Source organism: Tetranychus urticae, chromosome 2 (assembly GCF_039701765.1).
Source record: "Tetranychus urticae isolate SD_2017Ah chromosome 2, NJAU_TeUrti_SD_1.0, whole genome shotgun sequence".
Lineage (NCBI taxonomy): Eukaryota > Metazoa > Arthropoda > Arachnida > Trombidiformes > Tetranychidae > Tetranychus > Tetranychus urticae.
The window spans coordinates 4,676,312-4,692,610 of record NC_142959.1 but is presented as its reverse complement, the minus strand read 5'-3'; the positions used below and the strand labels follow the sequence as shown (position 1 = coordinate 4,692,610).

General features: G+C 33.1%; 3 protein-coding genes and 1 long non-coding RNA gene across 7 annotated transcripts in view; 2 read left to right on the top strand and 2 right to left on the bottom strand.

Annotated features, from left to right (window-relative positions):
* The first annotated feature begins 275 nt into the window (after positions 1-275).
* Positions 276-1,326, top strand: LOC107366403 (apolipoprotein D). The gene is made up of 5 exons (XM_015934003.3): positions 276-433; positions 506-639; positions 703-782; positions 896-997; positions 1,082-1,326. Exons 1-5 carry the CDS (start codon positions 332-334, stop codon positions 1,270-1,272), a joined length of 609 nt encoding a protein of 202 aa, XP_015789489.1. The 5' UTR covers positions 276-331; the 3' UTR covers positions 1,273-1,326.
* A 1,396-nt stretch (positions 1,327-2,722) lies between these two features.
* swm (Zinc finger protein swm) lies at positions 2,723-7,414 on the bottom strand. 3 transcript variants are annotated; one of them, XM_015934000.3, is made up of 4 exons: positions 7,266-7,414; positions 3,897-6,624; positions 3,602-3,817; positions 2,723-3,484 (listed from the first exon to the last, which is right to left on the bottom strand). In XM_015934000.3, exons 1-4 carry the CDS (start codon positions 7,322-7,324, stop codon positions 2,843-2,845), a joined length of 3,645 nt encoding a protein of 1,214 aa, XP_015789486.2. In that variant the 5' UTR covers positions 7,325-7,414; the 3' UTR covers positions 2,723-2,842. The 3 variants fall into 3 exon arrangements, with proteins under 3 accessions (XP_015789486.2, XP_015789488.2, XP_015789487.2); XM_015934002.3 differs by having other exon boundaries at positions 6,804-7,341; XM_015934001.3 differs by lacking the exon at positions 7,266-7,414 and adding an exon at positions 6,732-7,227.
* Positions 7,415-8,732: 1,318 nt separating this feature from the next.
* LOC107366590 (uncharacterized) lies at positions 8,733-13,518 on the bottom strand. The gene is made up of 5 exons (XR_003083018.2): positions 13,395-13,518; positions 12,981-13,151; positions 11,853-11,953; positions 11,250-11,533; positions 8,733-10,758 (listed from the first exon to the last, which is right to left on the bottom strand). It is a non-coding gene; the product is annotated as an uncharacterized LOC107366590 (long non-coding RNA).
* A 233-nt stretch (positions 13,519-13,751) lies between these two features.
* Positions 13,752-16,299, top strand: part of gro (TLE family member transcriptional corepressor groucho) — a 43,663-nt gene continuing 41,115 nt past the window's right edge. For both annotated transcript variants that reach the window (XM_089268317.1, XM_089268316.1), the window contains exon 1: positions 13,752-15,599. In XM_089268317.1, the coding sequence (XP_089124443.1) occupies positions 14,739-15,599 (861 nt within the window). In that variant the 5' untranslated portion in view covers positions 13,752-14,738. The remainder of the gene's footprint in view (positions 15,600-16,299) is intronic.

The window sequence follows — 16,299 nt, the reverse complement described above, 5'->3', positions numbered from 1 at the left end:
AAGATAAGATTTCATGTTGCTATAACATGACAGTGAATATAATTTTAATTTTCATCCTGTGAAATATAGAAATAGAAAACTAATCTTTTGATTTTTTTTCTCCCTTTGAATCCATTATTCATTGTTTGAAGATTATCATTATTGATCGGTAATCCATAGTAATTAAATTAGATTTTGTATTTTATTTTAGATATTTATTTTGATATTTAGATGATATTTTTGGATAAACTGATGAAATAACGTAGATAAAGTGAAAATATTGGACACATCAGCATCAGTCAAGCAACAAATTACATTAAAAACATTTAGTTTCTTCTTTTGTGTAAAAACTATGAAAATGATCGCAACTCTCTTCGTTGTCTTTGCTTTTGCTTCTTCAGCTCTTGGTCAATGTCCAGTTCCTCTACCTGTTCCTGCTGTTGATCTCAGCAAAGTAAGTTTATAATAATTTATTGTGTTTAGTCAATGCGCTTTACTTCATTAATTTGTTGTTTGATTGATTTAGATTGCCGGTCGATGGTATGAAATTGCTGGATTAACTGCTGGTGAATTCATAGAAAGCAGAGCATGTACTACCCATGATTTCACTCCTCGAGAGGATGGAAACTTTAATTGCTCATTTGGTGGAATCAAAACTGAGTAAGTAAACATCATTGATTGATTTGAATGGTTTGTAATGCAGATTAATCTTCCATCGTCTAGTGGTTCAAAGTTTAGTGACATTGGAATAGCCAAACGCACTGATATCCCAAATTTACTCAATCTCAATTCCTTAACAGAAAGTAAGTGCAATTTGTTTAACTTTATATTACAACATATTTGTAAAACAAATGATCAATATAGCAATTATTTTTCATCAAAACTAATCTACATGATAATTCTTCTCTATTTCTAGTGGTTCCATGGCCAATCAATTTCTATGTAGCTGATACTGATTACGATAACTATCTGGCTGCTTCTTTTTGCATGGACATCCCTCAATTATTAATAACCGTCCGTAAGTGTCTCTTCGTTCTGATCAACTAGGAGTTTCTTCATTAACTTAATAATGTGACTCATTCAACATTCATCATTATCACAGGAGTCGGTATGATTTTATCCAGGACTAACACCATGAGTGCTGACAAGTATGCCGAACTGACCGATTTGTTGGTTAATAAAATTGGGCTTCCTAGTGATAGTATTCAGTCAACAATCCAAAAAGACTGTAAATACTGGCCTGTTTCCGAGCTACAACAATCCGAGGAAATTGAATATTCACCTTTTAATTGATAACTTTTAACAATGCAATTTGCATAAATAAATAAATAGATATTTCATCGCCTAGTCAAAGGTCATTACATTATTATGCATGTAATAATTTAATAATTTTATAACATTATTGATAATAATAATTACATGCACGAAATTTTCACGTTTGAAGCGTAAAAGAATCAAAAAGATTTTAAGATAATATTTATTATGACTACACGAAAGTCATGATGAAACTGTTGATACAAAACACGAAGAATAATCTGATCGAAACAGTATTTCTTCACTTGAATAGCATCATCTTCGTCCATGGTCAACAAAATATTCTGCAATTTTTTCGGTGAATTTATCAATTGAATTGGCCTCTCAATTCTGAACTCGAACCGAGGTTAAATTAGCATAAAATTGAGCAAGATAGCTGAGAAGCTTCGGTTTAATGTTTAATAAAGCTCACTATTCTTGGTTATATCGATTTTACTCAAAATTGTCAGTAAATTTACCAAGAATGGAAAGAATAGAAAATCGAAAATGATTTAAAGAATATTTTCACTTAAATGAAGACATCAAATGAAACCATGGAGTGGAATTGAAATCAGTACATTCTCAATTCTATTGCGACCAAGAAATCAAATCAACAAAAGCAGGACGAGAGGGAGACCCAGTAAACAAACGCGTTCATTCGATAAAATGAGAGTCAAATTTTTTTCTTTCCACAAAGCGATTAAAATTAGTAGCCGAGAAAGTCTGGAAAATTAATAATTCATTTAAGTTATTAATTCAATAGATGTTACAAAGTTGAAATAAGACTAAAAAAGGCAATAAGCGAGAAATATGACAATATTTTCAAACTCATTTTCATATGCTCAGAACGAAAGTCTATGTGATAAACAGGCATAAATCGAGACCATTTTATTTTCTCATTACTATTGACTACAGTGATGTCCACTTATTCAAACAGCATTTTCTTGAGTCTCATTTTATCTTGAATGAAATCGATGAAAATTGAACCTTAAACATTTGCTTAACTACCAGGTTAAATTCACTTCTGAATTGCTTCAATATTTACGATTTACTCCTGATTTTTCTTTTGCCAAACAAATAGTTTGATCTATTCATATTGATTTCTTCTAATAATGAAACTGCATAATTATGATCTGATCTTCAGAAACAATTTTTTACTAATCTACTCGATCAAATGAATCATTTAAAAGTTTTGATTGGCTTTTTTGAATCTCACTACGTCTCCTTACACTGCTTTAATTGTCGTGAATCACTATTGAAATCAGTATTTGAAGCAATTCGTGATAAAGAAGCAAAAAATGCTGAGACAAACTTGGTCTGCAATTACAGTCAAAGCTTGTGATTAGTTCGGAATAAAAAGGACTAATGTAGAACGATATTGTCTACAATCAGTTGTTTAAATAAAATGGAGGCAAGTTTTTTGTTGTTGTAACTGTAATCAAAATGAAGCTTTTTTCTTAACATTGTTTTTATTCTCTCTCGTTTTAATTTTAAAGTTTTTTTTGTTATTTAATTTCATCTTTTGTTGTTTTGTTTACTCTTTAATTGACTTATCACTTTTTTAAGTTAGTTATCGACGCCATGCTCGACTTTCATCTTCATCGTCAGTTTCTTCCTCTTCAAGTAAGTCATCTTCGACTCCGACGCCCAATGATAACTCATCAACTGGTGAAGCTTGGTTACCATCTTGAGTTCCAATTTCATCACCTTCCTCATCGTTGTCTCCCTCATCTATTTTAACATTAACGCCTTCAGGAGATGTTTCAAACTCCTCATCTTGATCTTCAGGAGCTTCCGCTCTTGCCTCTTCTTCATCTTCAACAAAATCTACTTTTCGTTCTTCATCTTGCTCCTCCTCTTGTTCTTCTTCTTTTAATAGATTTTCACATGCTTCTGGGATTTCTTCATCTTCTACACCTTCTCCTTCATTTAAATCTTCTTGGTCAACGTCTTCGTCAAGTTTATCGTTATTTAAGTTAATTTCATTTTCGATCAAAGATTCTAAATCGGATGGTTTATCGATAGAGTTTGCGATTTCTGATTCTTCGGTTTTAACTTTGGCTTCATCGAACCAAGATGCCTTCAGTGGAACTTGATCTTTCAATTTTACAGTTGATATTAAGGGTAAAGCCATTTCAGCATCTCGACGTGTTTTGAAAGTAACCATTACACCTTGAGGCATTGACTCCAGGCTTTCAATTTCAGCAGTTTGCTGTAAATAAAAAGTAAATAAGTAAATTAGATTAAGCAAAATACAGAAAAGGAGAGTTAAAGGTACAATAATCAATTGATAAATCAAGTAATTATGAGATGATGGTTCAATAGTTACCGATAAATGTGCCAGTAAAACGTTGTTATCATCCTCAGCTACTCCTTCAATAAAAATTTTACGAGTTCGTCTGTCAACTTTTCTGAGGTTTTCAAAATTTTTGGCCAAAGTATGATTAGCTAATCGATTACGACCTCGTAAGGCACCTTTCATTTCAGCGAAACGCTTCATCATTGTTTTTGTATATCTAACATCATTCATGCAAAGATTTTTGGTCTGAAAGAAAAGGATAAAATGAATATATTAGCAAAAATCGTCTACTTAATTTGAATAAAGTTTAATCTTCAATACTAACCTTAATTTTGAGTTCTTGTAATTTCGCATTCAGCTCAGTTGTTGTCGCTCCTTTATGTAATTCATTATAAAAGTCCATTTCAACATCAAGAAGTTCTTTTTCAACTTGTATTTTACTCTTTTTTCCGGATGATGGGAGCTTAGCTGTTTCAGCAAGTATCACCTCAGCATCCTTTTTAATATCACTTTCAAGTTTTTTAATCTGTTTGTCAAGAGCTGCAACTGTTGATCGGATATCAGTCTTTTCTTTATCCGTTTTGGCTTTTTGAAGTTTATCGATCAATAGTTTTTGCTGCTGCATACAGGAAAGTAGAATCTGCTGGCGTTTCTTTTGTAAGTCAAGTTTTTTCAAAAGCTTATCTTTCTTGAGGTCTTCTTTACTTTTAGCGGGAGCAACAGGACCAGAATTGGGCGCGCCTGGATTCACGACAGGGTTAGCTTGATTAACTGTAGTGGAAGTTGCTATAGATGCAGAAGACGGATATTGTTTTTTCAACAACAATGGGTTGAAAACAGTTCGAGATATGGACCCAGTAGATGTAACATTGGTTGATACAGAATTTTTATCCTGATCTGTGCCATGACGTAAGCCAAGTCTTTCTTTAACATTCGGTCGAGAATTGTTTGAGTCGATATTTTTGGACTCATTCACTAAACTTCCGTTAGCTGCACGATCTCGTAAACTAGATTCATATGCTTTACCGTACAATTGATGACATTGGGCTGGGGTCGCTGGTGGTTGTGATTGTTGGTTAGACTGTTGACTTTGGTCCTTTGAATGCCAGAAAACTTTAATGAAACGATTATTTAGAACAGCTTCGGTACAACGATGGGCAGACAGTGCTTCACTGTGACTAGCGAATTGAACCAAGGCGGCTTCTGGGTCTCCATCATAACAAACTTGTAAATTTACAATTGAACCAAATTTCGAGAAATGAGAATTAAGATTTGCGATGGTATTAAGATTTGGCGGTATTTTGCGAACTTCTAATGTACACTTATCAGCACTATCATTGGTTACCATACGTTTCAGGTAACCACCTCTAAAGCCTCCTCTATGTCCACTTCCATTACCTCCACGACCAGAATTGTTTCCTCCCCTCCTAGACATATTACTATTAGTAGTATGACTATTAGATCCATTATTGTTTCCACTGATTGTTGTTGAAGTTGATGAATCAATAGTACTTGAATGAGGTATTTTGGGTATCTCTGGATTAATATTTGATGAGGATGATGATGAGTTTTTACCATCAGATAAGGTTGGAACACCAACTAATTCTCTTGGCCTATTTTGTTGACTCAATGATGGAATGAAAGAACTAGAACCAGGTCCAGGAGGGATTGGTCGCAATGGTGTAGTGATATTGCTCCAGAATGGATGCTGAGGAAGGTGATTATAATTGTTACCGACTGATTTTACTGGTACACGAAGAGGAGCAACAAGTGCACCAACACCAGAGCCACGACGAGCTCCATGAGGATTCATTTGTTTATCAATCCCTGGTGCTTCGGGGTTATAGGGTTCATTGAGGAAATTAGCTGATCCCGCTGCAATACTCTGGGTAGCAGTTAAAGTTGTTGCTCCATTGGCGGCAAGACCAAGAACAACTGACGATACTGCACCGTCTAATACAACAGGATCACTACCATGATCGTATTGACATAGATCACCTCTCATGCAAAAACCTCTTTCATCGTAATCACGACATCGCTTTTTGATGAATGGTTTATCTTCTTTTCCATCTTCTCCCTCCTCATCAAGAGGAGATTTTGAGCTGATTTTTGTTCTTTTGGCCACTGGACCATCTCTGTTTCGACTACGACTTCTTGAGGTAGATTGTACTCTATTCTGGTTTTTATTTCTAGTTTTATCTTTTGTACGACCCCTATCATGGCTAGGACTACGGCTACGACTTCGATTTGAATGAGGAGAGTATGAACTAGACCTGCTCCTTGATGGTGTCCGACTTTTAGATCGAGACCGAGAACGCCTTGTTACCTGCTGCTGGTTCCTTCGATAACCTCCCCCAAGGTGAGATGATGATGATAATGAAGATGATGATGATGATGGTCCATAACGACGACTCATACCTCTTGAAGAAGGTCCGTTCCAACCTGTTCTTCGATTTCTTTCTTCAATGTAATGGCTACGAGATCCACCTTGATTGGGAACTACTGCATAACCACCTGGTCGTCTCATGTCAACATCCCGTGGACGATGACGATTTTGTGAAGATGAAATGGGAGGTGAACGAGATCGACTTCGACTCCGTGAATGAGACCTGCTTTTGCTTCTTTCTCGGTTATGATATGACCTTTTAGAGTGAGCAGTAGCTGTTAATTGATTACTGGGAGCTGATGCACTTGAATCGGGTAAATTTAATAAAGATATTTTAGGATCATATATAGGTGATAGGGAGTGTAAAGGTGAACCAATAGGTTCGTGAACTTTGTAATGATCGATAGTGGATGGTAAATTTCCAATACCATCACAGCCACTTGGCGATCTATCAGATGAGGTACTACTATGGCTATCCGAATGGACAGAGTTCAAGTAAGATTTATTTTCTAACGTTTGAAAAAGAACCTCAACAAATGGTTCAGTCTCTTTTTGTAAAAACACTTCCAATTGTTCGAAGAGATTGTTTTTCAGATCCTTAGCAGGCTTATCTTTGCCAATTAAAGCCATAACATATTGAGCCAAAGCTTGAGGATCGGCATCACACCTAAAATTTGGAAGATATAAACAAAAGAAAACATTAGAAATTGCCTTTAATTATAAGAAAGAATAAATGGATTGAAGAGAAAAGGTAAGTAAGAGTAGAAAACGGACCAATAATGAACGAATAAATTGATAGCCAACTAAAGTAAATAAATAGGCCTCGACTGGCTGAAAATAACGTACTGGATTGGATATAAATTTCTGAAGACTACGGAAAGTTGGATAGAAATAAATTCTAAAACAAGATTCAATCAAGAATAAACTAAGAAATAAATCTTGAAAATTAATTGATACAAAAACAATGTGCTAATTAGAAGAGGTAAAATTAAGCGGTAGACTTCATGGCTGCTATTATAAGACTGCTAGAGGAAGTGAGAGAACCAGAGGAGATTAAAATAATCTGGATCAAAGCCTAATGTAGTGCAGGTATTAAGCAACAGAACTAAACATTGTAGTTGAATTAATATCGATTAAATTAAATATAAATTATCAAAAGAAAGAGTAAAATGTGTGCAATGGAAGCAAAAACACAAACACACATTAACATTTAACATACTAACACACCAACCACAAGGAGAGTGTAAGGCATTACAGAAAAAAAGAGGTTGATTACAGTTGATAAAGATAATGAAATAAGACACTTACAAGGGCTCCAAATAGGAAGTTAACCAGGTTTTAAGGGACTCAGGGTTTTCAATTAACATGTTTACAACAATTACGATGACTATTTTAAAACAAATTTATACATTAATTGATTGATAAGCAAAAACATAATCCGTGTTGATTTGTTGAGAGAAAAATAAAATATCGAGTACTTAAAGATATATAGTCCAAGATGATACCAGTTAGATTCAGATATTGTTTAAAAACCCAAATCAAAGTAACAAAATTGTGTCAAATGAACTTCAATTTGAATCTCAATTTGATTTTATCAAGCAATTAACATTAAAAATGGGCTAAAATTTTAACACAGACATTAACTTAATTCACTTTTAAAATGAACAACACAAGCGTAAAAAGAGATTACTTTAAATGATTGACAAAAAAGGTTAGCTTGAAATGTTAACTGTAACACAGAACTTGCAAACTTTACATAATTGATGGACAGAAGGCAAATCCAGGGTAAGCTCAACTGTTGAAGTGGATTAATATATATTAGATAAGCACACTTGATTGGATTAGATTAAGAGAATGTCAAAATAAAAAGATTTATACAATTTAAATTAAAAGTCGTTCTTGTACAAGCAACTGTTACAAGCTGAAACGCTAGATAGCGTCACATTACAAGTTGTTTACATTCTCTGAGAAAAGGTGGCGCCTCTTGAACAATGTAAAACTAAAGAGTTGTGTTAATAAGGAATTAAGTTGCGTTTGTTTATCTGATTTAATTTGGTTCAATCAGGCTCAACGGAATTTAGATTTGGATGGTTAACATTCACCTAAATATTCATTCTCACCCCAAACTGTGATCCTGTTTAGAAAAGATTTGAATGGATGACAAGTTGACTAAACAAAAGGAGACATTATTACCTTTTATTACCTGTTATTGCGTTTTGTTGATCTCGTGGTTTTAATTTAAATGTTTTCAATGTTTATCATCTATAACATGATTAGTTGTACAACTGGTTTAAGTGTTCATCTAATGAGTGTAGTTGTCATGAAAGAAAGAGACAATGAATCTGTTCAATCTAATATTATGTATGATTGATGTATTCTTACAACGATTATCATCAGTTTCAATTATAATTAATGGTGGTGGAATAAATTATCACAATTAAAAGATAATTTGTGTATTAGAAAAGGAGATAATGCGCTTAATTGATGTAACTGATAATCAAGCAAAAAAAAGACTTTTACCGAACCTGATAATCATGATGATATTTGATAAAAGCAAGAAACATTTTGTTGAAGCTTAAAAGTATTGACAAGGAGAAACAGTTGATATCAATCAGATTGGTAAATAATTGAATAACAATTGATACACATTTAGATGGCAAAACTGTCAAACATTGAGGATCAATGCGATTATGAGTTGCCAGTTGATTAAAAGATTTTCATCAAACATAATTGGTATAATATTTGGATGGCAAAGCAAAAAAAAGAGAGCAAATATAGATACATATCAGTGTGTTTCCATTGAATGTACAATTTTATCCTTGATCCAATACAATTTAACATTTACTCTTCAATTTATCAATTTATCTACTCATTATTTACTTAATCCTATTGTTGAATTGAATAATAAAAGGAAGAGATCAAAGAATCGAATATTGTAAATTACTTTTAGAATTAGTAACAATCAAAGATTTAGTAACAATAATGAAAAAGTAACATATCATAAAAAAATAGAGGGAAAAGAGGCAAAAACCTTGTGAAATGGGTTTGAATGCAAGTGAACAAAATGCAAACGATTGAGTGAAGAGAAGAGATGAAAATTGTTATCATTTTTATGTGAAGAGAAATAAAGTTTATCCTCATCATCATCTTCCTCTCCTATTATTGAAGTAGTTGTTATATTTATATTATACATTAATAAATGTCTACAAATATGGTGAGAGTTGAATGATGAAGGAAAATAAAAAAAACACTATTCACAGTCAATTGATTAGGAAATGATGGAAGAAGAAGAAGAAGAAGAAGAAGATGGTGAAGATGATGATGGGGTGGAAATGAAAGGGGATTCAATTGAAGATAATGAGGGATTGTAAGTGAAGTGTTTTAAATGACAATCAAACAAGCTCCTTATTGTGTTATTAAATCTTTACATCCAATTCAAAAGCTTTACTTTTGCCATCCTTTTGGTAATAATACAATTTGCCCTTTTCCATCCTCATCGCCATATTGATTTATTAACATTTACCAAGCATATCGTTCATTTGCTAATCAATTTTGCGGATCCTCCAATTATCCTTCTCTTCAATATTAATTACTTAATTATTCAAGTCTTTTCATGATGAATTTGTAAGCATGCCTTGAATCAAAGATTGGCTTTCATGTTCAATTTTGGCCATTCAATCAACTCGTTTACACTTCCAGGTTGGATGTTGATTTGTTTCAATCAATTTGCCCGTAAGCCTTTACCAATTTTGTTTTTATATACAATTCAACACACACGGAGCCATCTTTTACTTTATATTACAACACCAATTGGAGAGTTAATTTTCAAAGCAAATGGTTAAAATGATTTTTACATTAAGTGGTGATTTGCTCAATTAATAATGAAAAGCCAACAAAGTGATTTAGACTTAAATGATCTTATCCTTTTGTTAGCTATAAATTAATGAGATGTTTGGAATAATTGCTTTTTTTAGAATACTTAACGTAAGCGCCAAGAAAACAATATTAAATTATTAGTTAATCATTAGCTTATTAGGAGATGAAATTAAATTCATTTTCTTCCATCAACTTTGTAGTTGTTTAAATTAACACCAAACATTATGATAGTGAAATCATTAAACAATGATGAATAAAATGAAAATTGATTTAAGTAATTCATATAATTTGCTTCAAGATTAACCTGATTTCAATGTTTAAGAACAATCAAAACACTCAATAACTATCAAAGTAAATTTGAATAATAAAAAGATGAGTGAGTGTGTGTGTGTGTGCTTAGGCAGTAAAAAATCAATATCCTTGAAATCAATTTGCTAAATACTGTTAGTATGCCTACTAATGTCAATATAATGGTTATTGATGAATTTATTAACAAAAAAGCGATTCTGGTTAATAATGATAACAGTTAAGTGGGATAATTTTACTTAAATCAATTTTCACTTATCAATTCAACTATCATTTTAACCAATTGTTTGAAAATTTATCTCCTAATTGTTTGATTAGTTGAAACAATTTAGTCCATTTTCTTTCCTTGCTCCTGTTCCTTTATCCATTGTTGATGAATTACTGATTAATTAGCTTTTGTGTGTATTTGAAGTTTAAGTTGTGTGTGTGTGTGTGTTGTAGATGATTGTAATTGAAATGTGAAGCAAAGTTTTGTCTGAACACGATCCAAGGCATATTAATCAACTGGAACAGTTAAGAGTATAACTCAACATGCATGATTTAATTTCTCTCCCAGTCTCTCCTTTCCAACTCAATTGATTTATTTATATGCGAAGGAAAAATTTTTCAATAGCGAGACCTAAAACAAGAGCAAAAGAGAGACAAAAAGACAATATTAAATGAGGAAAAATTGTGTGGTTAATTTGGTCGTTAATTAATTGAAGTTGACAACATTTTGATTAATCAGTAAATTGATGTAATATGAGTGAATGAATCGGATAAAGACTGGCAAGGAATCAATGGTAGTTACAAAAAGTAATAATGATAATGATAATAAAATAAAAAGGCACAACAATAATAATTATAATTATAATTATTGCTTTTATAGTTATTATCATTACTTTTACAATTTATTTTGTTTTTTGAAACTTGTTAGAAGAGGAAGAGAGAAACTCACTTTTACCATTCTCTCACACTCTTACTATTTATCTTCATTATTGTGATCAGATAATGATGATGACAAGAACAAAGAAGAAGCAAAAAAAGAGCTAATTGTTTGTTTATTCATGGCTGATGTAACCTTATTCCTTGTCAACTTTAAAAATAAAACCACAAACTAATGATACATACGATACAAGTTTACTCAAATTAACAAATGATGAAGATGCTGGGAATGCTGAGAATGATGAGGATGAGAAAAGTAACCGTAAACCAGAGAGCAAAAAATGACTCGATTCAGTCAACCTCTTTACTTTGGTTCAATCGTTTTTTTTTTCCTCACTAAATTCAGTTGACTTGCGCTTGATTCCGTTGGTTTGTCCCTTCATTTACAATCTTGAACAGCATTGTTCCATTCATTTTCAGTGACGCACGTAAATTGAAATACAATCAACCAACCACTAAATAGATGATAGCTGTAAAAAGAGAAGAGAACAGTGTTAGTATTAATAATCAATAAACGTTAAGGAGATGAAGAAGAAGAAGAGAAAAAAAACAACTCGAAAAATGGTGAAAACAAATAATCATTTTTCATTGCCAAGAGAGAATAAAAATTGGATAACAATGAAGTTGTGCAACAAGATTGAAGAGTAAAAGATGATGCTGATGGTGGTGATGATGTAAATAGAAAATAGCAATAAGATGAACTTGATTCAGATGATGAAGAGAGTTAAATGAAGAAAGGGAGGCAAGAAAAAGTGAAGTAAACATTAAACAAAGTTTTTGTTTACTTACCATCTTTAGTGGGCATCATCATCATCTACATCATAATTGTAATCACCATCATACTCATCATCATAGTCATCATCATGCTCAGCGTAGGATCAACAATAAACCTAAAAGAGGATGAGGAAGAAGAAGAAAAAAGCAAAAAAAGAATAGAATTCAAATTATAAGTTTCTAACAGCAAAAAATAACCAATCAGAAAAAAATACAAGAAAAAAGAAGAGATAAGGTGAAGAATATAACAATAATTTGAAGGGAACAATAAAATATTGACAGTAAGTAATAATGATGAAAGAGAAGAAGAAAAAAAGTTAATCAAATAATCAAGAGTTGAACAAATATATGAGGGAATAATGAGCTTAGGAATTGAAATATTATAATAGATGGAGTGAAAAGTAACAACAAATAAACATGAATAAACAAGTTTATATGAAGATTAATCTAAAAGTGAAAAACATTGAGTTTTCCTTTGGTCAATTAGATGGCAGCACCAATGAAATGGCGGCAAAAATTATTATTTTGTTAAAACATTTGAAAAAAGAGTAACATGAACATAAACGGGTTTAATATGATTAGAAAGGAAAGGAAAAAAGCTGAAGAAAAGGAAAATTGAGAAGACGGACAAATTGAGTAAATGATGAAAAATAAGGATAAGACTAGAAAATGAAAATGAAAGAAAAGAGAAGAAGAAAAGACAGACAAGACTGAAGAGAGAAACAGAAAGAGTGAAAAGAGGTGACAAGATTGTTAGAGAAGAAGAAAAAAACCAAATAAGAGAAACAGAGAGTGAAAAGAAATTTAAAAAAACCTAAGAGATGAAAATGATGATGATGATGATGATGAAAAGAATGAAAAAAAGATCTGAATCACATGAAGAAGAAGCAAGAAGATGAAAAAACGAAGAAATAAAGAGGGAAAAAAGAAAACACCTTTTCTAGTCTTTCTTTCTGCTCTTACATCTTTTTTTTTCTTCTTCTTCTTCATCTCTCTTTCACTTTTATTCACTCCTCTTTCTGAGTTTTTCTGTTTCTTTTTCACGTCGGTTAAAAAGAAACAGATAAGAAAGAGGAGAAAGAAAGAGATGGAAAAAGACACGAGAAGAGATGAGAGAGGGAAGAGAAAGGCAAAGATGTGTACTTGGTGTAGTAAGTTGCTTGGTTGTGTGTTATGTGTGTGTGTGTGTGTGTGTGTTGTGCCAAAAGCAAAAGCCCATCAACCCCAAAGGAGGAGAGTTGAGGATGGATGATGATGTTAAGGGAATCAAAGTAACCACCCAATGTAACCAAGCTTTTCCTTTATTAAAGTCACCTACATGGAATGGATAGACTCGGTGATTTTACTGTGTACAAAGTTACAATCTCTTGATGGGAACAATTCACATACAGTGAACCAACAAACTGGTTTTATTGGTTAACAAAGTAGAATGTAAGTGACTCCATCACCAACCAAGTGAGTGACTTTAGAACAGAATAATGCTCAAGTAAAAGGTGGAGTTTTGGGTTTGGTGGGTTCACATAATTCACATTATTCACTGTTTTTTTGCTTGCTTACTTTTTTTTCTGCTTGTTGTAAAAAGCTAACAACACTTTGCAACATGAAGACTGAAGAGATGAAGAAGATGATGATGATGAAGAAGAAAGAAGTGGAAAGAAGAAAAAAAAAGAAAGAAGCAATAACACAAAAGAAAGTACAGAAAGGCAAATTAAGAGCCAAGGGAGATAAAGAAAGACGAGGTGAGACTAAAATGTTGAACTAAGCTTAGTCTCTTACTTTTCTCGGCTAACCGGCTTGTTCTAATTGGAAATCAAAAGATGGCGCTTAACCGTTTCATTTACTTACTTTCTTGTCGCTTGGAGGCTCACAGAGTCAGAGAAAGAGAAAAAAGAAAGAGAGCAAATCAGATGAATCTGTCTTGGTTTTCAGTTCAAATGATTACCTTTTTTCCAACTTGTAATGTTTAACTTATATTTTGTATTTAATTTTAATCATTAGTTATCAAACGGTAACTCTGTAACTCGACTAAATTAGTGATTGTTGTCAATAATTTGAAAATATAATTAACCTTGATTACATCTATACATCAATAAAAACCAGAGTTAACAGCAAGAGAGAAAAAAAACCTCAACAGTTTACATGTGTGTTTCTGTGTGAGTGTCTTTACATAGTGCATCAACATCATCATCATCCAACATCATTACCATCATTTTGATTTGACCAAAGGATAAACTCTTTTTTTCTACATTGATTTTTTTCTCTCTCTCTCTTCTCTACTCAATTTGTTTATTTATGTCCATTTGTTGTTACTTTTTTTCTTTTTGTTGACTCTAGACTTTCGCTTTTTCTTCTTCTCTTTTCAAACTTCCTTTTTTTACTCTCTCATTTCCTAGAGTAGAATTTTTTTCTCTCATTATTTTAGTTTATGTAATCAACTCTCATTAATATTATACCTTGAGGTTTACCTTCGTCTTTTGTCTCTCTTTAATCAATCAAATCGATATCATTTGATTACTGTCATCACCATCAACTTATTGTTTTCTCGTGTCTACCGTGCTATTTTGATTTGGATTTACAACAAAACCTTACAATTTTTGGATTGTACTTGTGCTTCTTTCCTTTCCCATTCTCCCTTTTTCTATCTTGGCCTCTCTTTCTTGTTTCTTTTGCTCACTCTATGATGTGTTCATCATTGATTTTACGCTGACGAGGTTTTCATGATTTACCAGTGATAATGTCTATGATTCCCATTAAAGATGGAAAATAATCTTGTGTATTTTTGTTCCAATAATCTTAATAATTTATTATTTATTGTGCATATTTTACCGTGAAACAAACCAAAACCAAGAGATTAATCAAAATTTTTCAGTGTCACCACAAAAGTTAAATAAATAAAACAAAATGTATCCTGCTCGACATGCTGGACCACCTCAACCCGGCCAAGGTGGATTCAAATTTTCAGTTAATGAAACCTGTGATCGTATTAAAGATGAATTTGCATACCTGCAAAATCAATATCATACACTTAAATTGGAATTAGAAAAGTTGGCAACTGAAAAGACGGACATGCAGCGTCATTATGTTATGTATTATGAAATGTCGTACGGATTAAATGTGGAGATGCACAAGCAAACCGAGATAGCCAAACGTTTGAATGCCATAATTGGTCAAATATTGCCTTTTCTTAACGCTGAACACCAACAGCAAGTGGCCCAAGCCGCCGATAGAGCCAAACAAGTTACTATGCCTGAATTAAACGCAATCATTGGTCAACAACACACCGGAATAACTCATTTAATGCAGCAATTGCATGCACAACAACAAATACCTGCAGCAGCAGCAGCAGCAGCGGCAGCAGCAGTCGGTCACGGTCCACATGGTTCATCGATACCAATGATGGCACATCCAGCCTTGGCTGCTGGTCTACAACCACCTCCACTCGCCTTACCACCCAACTCAGCGGCAGCCGGACTTTTGGCTCTCTCTGGTGGTTCAGCTGCTTCTGCAGCGGCCGCCTCTTCGGGCAATGCAGTTACTCTGTCATCCATTTCAACGGCTTCATCACCCGTTTCAGGAAAAGATTCATCTTCAAATCGCGAAATGAATGACATTAAAAATCGTTCTGGTAACCATTTAGATGATAGATCAAGAAACAATTATTCACCTCATGTTGACTGTGATCGTAACCGTCATCGAAGTCGCTCACCAGAACCAGATAGTAAACATAAAAAAAGAAGAGACCATGACCACAAATTAGATCATGTGAGTTTCATTATCATTTCATTATCTCCCAACCCCTTTTGCATCCACTTTTTTCTTCACCTTCTTTTCCTTTCTGTTTTCTTACTCTTCTTTCTTCTTCTCCTTCCTTGTTACCCTGTTTCACCCTTTACCGGTCTTACCTTATCCCAATCTCACTCTCTTTCACCTTCTCATCCTTTCTTTCTTTCTCTCTCTCTCTCTCTTGTTTTGTTTACATTTTTCTCCATCCCAAAAGTTAACAGCGAATAACTACAATCACTACATGAGACCACATTTCGATTAAGCCTCATCATCCAAATCCTCTCTTCTCATCATCTTCTCTCTTTCTTCTTCTTTCTTTTCTCTCATCTCAACTATCTTCTTCATCCATTGTCTCTCCTCATCTCTCACCATCACTTAAATTACTAATCACGTGACATTGTTTGCAAAACATACAACAACTAAAGAGACAACATTGATTGTTGAGTTTGAACAAAGTTATTTTTCACCAAATCTTCTTGCTCTTCTCTTCTTCAGTCAACTTCATCACCAAGACTCAGTGATAACAATCTCACCTAGCAACTCTCTTTCTCTTTCTCTTTCTCTCTCTTACTCTTGATCATTTTTTAAATTGAAAATTGTAGTAGCATTAGTTAACAAATTGAAATGAACAAATTGATAATATTTTTTATCACACTCAAAAAACTGCTTCACAACCAAT

Coding starts and splice junctions, on each gene's coding strand:
- LOC107366403 (XM_015934003.3), top strand. CDS start 332: ATGAAAATGATCGCAACTCTCTTCGTTGTCTTTGCTTTTGCTTCTTCA. Junction 434..505: donor CTGCTGTTGATCTCAGCAAA/GTAAGTTTATAA, acceptor TGATTGATTTAG/ATTGCCGGTCGATGGTATGA. Junction 640..702: donor TTTGGTGGAATCAAAACTGA/GTAAGTAAACAT, acceptor TCCATCGTCTAG/TGGTTCAAAGTTTAGTGACA.
- swm (XM_015934000.3), bottom strand. CDS start 7,324: ATGTTAATTGAAAACCCTGAGTCCCTTAAAACCTGGTTAACTTCCTAT. Junction 3,818..3,896: donor TACAAGAACTCAAAATTAAG/GTTAGTATTGAA, acceptor CTTTTCTTTCAG/ACCAAAAATCTTTGCATGAA. Junction 3,485..3,601: donor TTTTACTGGCACATTTATCG/GTAACTATTGAA, acceptor TTTTATTTACAG/CAAACTGCTGAAATTGAAAG.